General features: G+C 47.6%; 1 protein-coding gene across 1 annotated transcript; it reads left to right on the top strand.

The window, feature by feature from the left end:
* The first annotated feature begins 291 nt into the window (after positions 1–291).
* On the top strand, positions 292–3,043 carry Fut2 (fucosyltransferase 2). Its single transcript, XM_035446584.1, has one exon. It carries the CDS (start codon positions 475–477, stop codon positions 1,324–1,326), a length of 852 nt encoding a protein of 283 aa, XP_035302475.1. The 5' UTR covers positions 292–474; the 3' UTR covers positions 1,327–3,043.
* The last annotated feature ends 2,229 nt before the right edge of the window (positions 3,044–5,272 follow it).

The following is a 5,272-nucleotide window of genomic DNA, read 5'->3' as shown; positions in this document are numbered from 1 at the left end:
TAAGGAAAAGCTACTGTATCACATTTAATTTTCATGTACCCCCCTGAGGTAGCTTTTAGGACCATAGAAATGGCTGCAATCAGGTAAGATATGGTTAACCAGCTGTTTTCAATGGTTCTATCTAGTCAGGTTACAAAAAGAGTCAGAGGTACAGTAAGCCCTATCACCCTGCTAATAAAGGGTGGGGCTGGCCTCAGAGCCAGACAGAAACACTCTTTGAGTGGCTGTGCTCTTAGGCTTCCCCCTCATGATCAGACTCTGACTCCTGACCATCCCTACTGACGCCTGTCTTCTCTTACAGCTCTCCAACGACTCGGGGCCACATGTCCATCCCTCTCCACCTTCTATATCCTTTTTGTGATCTTTGTTTTGTCCACTATCTTCTACTGCCACCAGCGCCTGGCTCTGGTGCCTGCACCTTGGGCCTCTTCAGCCCTCGTGGTCTTAGCCCCAAGAAACCTGCCTCAGGAGGGCATGTTTACCATAAATGTCAAAGGCCGCCTGGGGAACCAGATGGGCGAGTATGCCACGCTGTTCGCACTGGCCAGGATGAACGGAAGGCCTGCATTCATCCCCGCATCCATGCACAGCGCCCTGGCGCCCATCTTCAGGATCAGCCTCCCGGTGCTGCACCACGACACAGACAGGAAGATCCCATGGCAGAACTATCACCTCAACGACTGGATGGAGGAGCGTCACCGCCACATCCCAGGGCGCTATGTGCGCCTCACAGGGTACCCGTGCTCCTGGACCTTCTACCACCACCTGCGCCCTGAGATCCTGCAGGAGTTCACCCTGCACGACCACGTGCGTGAGGAGGCCCAGGCCTTCCTGCGTGGCCTGCGGGTGAATGGGAGCCAGCCGAGTACTTTTGTGGGTGTCCACGTGCGCCGGGGGGACTATGTGCATGTCATGCCCAACGTGTGGAAGGGCGTGGTGGCTGACCGGGGTTACTTGGAACAGGCCCTGGACATGTTCCGGGCGCGCTATCGGTCTCCAGTCTTTGTAGTCACAAGCAACGGTATGGCCTGGTGCAAGGAGAACATCAATGCTTCCCGGGGGGATGTGGTGTTCGCTGGCAATGGTATTCAAGGATCACCTGCCCGGGACATGTCACTGCTCTTGCAGTGCAACCACACCATCATCACCGTGGGTACCTTCGGGATTTGGGCTGCCTACCTCACAGGTGGGGATACTGTTTACCTGGCTAACTTCACTCAGCCCAGCTCCCCCTTCAACATGATTTTCAAGCCACAAGCAGCCTACCTGCCCAATTGGGTTGGCATTGCTGCTGACCTGGGCCAGGCTCAACAGAGGAACCTCTAGCCATGCCTCAATCCGGCCCCAAGAGGCAGTGGAGACTTGATGCTGTGTACACACTCGGTATCCCAAGTGCAGTTCCAGTCCAGTAATGTCACCCTGAAAATGTGAGCAGTCTTGGCTTACCTCAGCAGCAACATGCTCAGGTGACTTGAGTTCTCAGCCTCCTGCTGCATCTGGAGTGCTTTCACATGGAGGGCAGTGTCTTAGCTAGGGCTTCTATGGCTGTGATAAAACACCATGACAGTAAACAACTTGGGAAGGAAGGTGCTTATTTCCGCTTATACTTCCGCATCACAGTCTATCACTGAGGAAGTCAGAGCAAGAACTCAAAACGGTAGAACCCTGGAGGCAGGAGCTGATGCAGAGACCATGGAGGATGCTACTCACCAGTTTGTTCCTCATGGCTTGCTGAGCCTGCTGCCATATATGACCCAGGACCTCCTGCCCAGGGGTGGCACCCCCCAGGGTGAACTGGCCTTTCTACATCAATGGAGAAAATGCACGGGCAAATCTGGTGGGGCATTTTTCCAATGGATACTCGTCCAGAAAGACTCTAGTTTTGTCAAGGTGACATAAAACTAGCCAGCAGAGCCAGCTTTCCTTCCTGCATCACCCACTGGTAGGTAGGGTCCTGGGAGGTGTTTGGTGATGGCGTAGCTCCTGCTCTGGTGTTAAGGGGACATGGCATTTCTAGCAGCTGGGAACCTGGGCTTCAGGGTAGTGGCCTTATCAGGGAAGGGAAGGGAAGGCAAGTTGAGGGGGCAGGTCTGATGAAAGTGCCAGGGTGGTGGACAACAGTTGTGGGATATTTGATCACATTGTGAATCTCAAGTAATTAAATAAAATCCACCTTGGCTCAAGGGGCGGAGTCAGCAACTAGTTGACTGCAATTAGCCATAGAGAGTTCAGAGGAGCCAGGATTATGGATAGACGCACAGGAAGGAGGAGGGTAGGACTGGAGTTTCTCTGTGCTTTTTGGTTTGGGACAAGTGGAGAGATATATCTCTTGCTGGGTCTCCAGCCAAAAAGAAAGGTCAGCTGGTTACTTCTCAGCCTCTCTGATCTAGCAGGTTTTCACCTCCATATCTGACTTCCAAGTCTTTGTTGATAAATAGAACCATAGAGACAGCTGGGTGGCGGTGGCACATGCTTTTAATCCCAGCACTCGGGAGGCAGAGGCAGGAAGATCTCAGTGAGTTCAAGGCCACCCTGGTCTATAAAGTGAGTTCCAGTACAGTCAGGACTGTTACACACAGAATCTCAGTCTTGAAAACAAAAACAAAAACAAAACCCCAATAGTTTAAACCTGTATTTCCTTCCAGGTTATGGGCTGAGTGGCCTGCAGGGCACTGACTAGAGGGCTGTGGGGTCACAGATGATAATTAAAATATCAGTATTTTCATGCGCAGCTGATGGGGGAGGTCCTTCTGTGTATGCTTATCTTATTGGTTGTTAAATAAAGCTCTGTTGGCCAATAGGGAAGCAGACAGGTGGGACTAGGAGCTGAGGGGATTCTGGGAAATGTAGTAAATAGAAGTCTTGTGATCTAGGCAGGAAGAGATATAGTAGGGACAAGCAGGATATCACTCTCTTCCTGGCCAAGTTTCTATATTTTATCATAATCCCCATGGTACGGATATCGCCCCCAACCAGCAGGAAGCAGTTTGGAATGAACGACACCCAAATTTCCCAAATATTGTTTATAAATGTTTGTTTTCATTTAAATGGGGTTGGTTATAAATGGTAATGATCACAGTCAATCTCTTTTTAAAGGAAAAAAAGGGGAATAGGATGTAGGAATGGATATTTTGTATTGGTATGGATTTTCATTTATTGATACAACATTAAGGTCAATTTCATGATATGTATTTGTCTCCTCTTGTTTAGGTATTGTGTTGATACTGATCTTTTAAAATGTAATACATAATTATATACAGATTATATAGTCACCTATAATAGTCAGAACTTACAATTAGGTTAGTTAGGCTTTCTAGATATACAGAGATGTATTTGAGGTGGATAGATATTCTTCAAACCTTTCAAAGACCTACAAAAACATGGCATTTAAATGGTTTAGGGTTTTTCATGACAGTGAGACACAACTGCTCCTGGCACACCAATTATGTCTGAGAGGAAGATGGGCATCAAAGAAACTCGTTATGGAGTTTGCTTTCAGCATGGCAAGATTAGCCATTTGGGCAAGAAACTGTTCTTGCCTATACTGTTTGTTGCTGTATAAACTGGATATGCAGGACCCACAGGAAAGTGACTGCTGAACTTACAAAACAAGACAGACCTGAAGGGTTCCTGCATCATGGAGAAGTCTGCCAGACACATTGAGGCCTATGGGCTGAAGATGGATGCCCCAGTGTTATAGAGGAACTTTGGGTGACTGTCCAGGTAGTGATTTATGTCTCTGTCAGATCTAGAGTTTATATATTATCATTCTGTGGTCTTTGATGGAGTTGAAGACAGATGGTTATGGTTATAGTTTTCTTTAGATATTATAAAAGATAAGTTACACATAAAACCTTAGACTCACAAAGATAGGTTAGATAATAGAATATTTTCTTTAAATCTTGCTAAATGTTATGGACTAAATATTCTAACTATAATTCTTACTTAACTGTTTGCTATATATTTTACTATGTTAATGGTAAAACCTTTTTATTTAGACAGATAAGAGGAGATGATGCAGGAAGTCCATCTGTGTATGTTTATCTTATTGGTTGTTGAATAAAGCACTGTTGGCCAATAGGGAAGCAAGATGGACTTGAGTCGAGGAGGATTCTGGGAAATGTAGTAAAGCAAAGTCTTGTGATCCAGTCAGAAAGTGACACAGCAGGCAGACTCAGAATATATAAGCAGGAAATCACTCTCTTCCTCCTCCTCTCTTCTCTTTGGAGTCACCATGTGATCGCTGGTAAGAGAGGATGCATGCCACCAGCGTCCTCTGTAAGAGAAGTCTTTATATAGATTAGTAGTTATGGTTGATAATTAAGACTGAGGAGCTAGCAAGCCGGGCGTTGGTGGCACACGCCTTTAATCCCAGTACTCGGGAGGCAGAGGCAGGCGGATCTCTGTGAGTTCAAGGCCAGCCTGGTCTCCAGAGCGAGTGCCAGGATAGGCTCCAAAGCTACAGAGAGAAACCCTGTTTCGAACCCCCCCCCCAAAAAAGACTGAGCTAGCAGATAAGAAATCTTAGTCATTGGCCAGCAGCATTGTACCTAATATAAATCTCTGTGTGTTATTTTGGGTGCCCACGTGGTGGTGGGGCTGGGGCGGTTGGCAGAAAGATTTGTTGTTACAGGCAGCCACTAAGCTGACAGAAAAACATCAGACAACCACTCTTGTGGTGGAGAGGCAATCATAAAGGTACACTGTGGTCAGCAGGTCCAGCATGGAGCAGCAGACACTCCTGAACGCAGCTATGAACCTGGCCAGCTGCAGCCCTGTGGGGCAGTGTCTACCCAGTCCTGCCAGTGCCTGGGGCTAAGGCTGCTCAATGAAGCCCTGTGGGAGCTGCCTGATTATGGTCTGCTTTCTGTTGCTGTCACCAAATCTCTGAATGTGGCTCCAATATCTGCCTCATGCTGGGACACTAGATATAGTGCAAAAAAGAATTGCCTCAGACTCTTATAAAGCAACCCCACCACCACTGAATTATGTCCTTCCATCCCAAACCCATAACTTATTTACAGTCAGCATCCAGCCCGTTTCCTCAGGGCATTCAAACCATAGCATGGACACAGCTGGATGAGCTGCCAGTGAGCTTGGCATTGATATGTATATGTGTTCTGCCTACATGTATGTCTATATCCTGTACATCTCTGGTGCCCATAGACGCCAGAAGAGGGCATTGAATTCCCCTGGAACTGCAGTACAGATGGTTGGGAGCTGCCATACAGGTGCCTGGAATTAACCCAGGTCCTCCAGAAAAGCAATCAGT

This window comes from Cricetulus griseus, chromosome 6, assembly GCF_003668045.3.
Source record: "Cricetulus griseus strain 17A/GY chromosome 6, alternate assembly CriGri-PICRH-1.0, whole genome shotgun sequence".
NCBI lineage: Eukaryota > Metazoa > Chordata > Mammalia > Rodentia > Cricetidae > Cricetulus > Cricetulus griseus.
The sequence above is the reverse complement of the archived record's forward strand: the minus strand, read 5'-3'. Positions and strand labels throughout refer to the sequence as shown.

Bases quoted from the DNA above. Each gene is read 5' to 3' on its own strand.
- Fut2 (XM_035446584.1), top strand. From the start codon at position 475: ATGTTTACCATAAATGTCAAAGGCCGCCTGGGGAACCAGATGGGCGAG.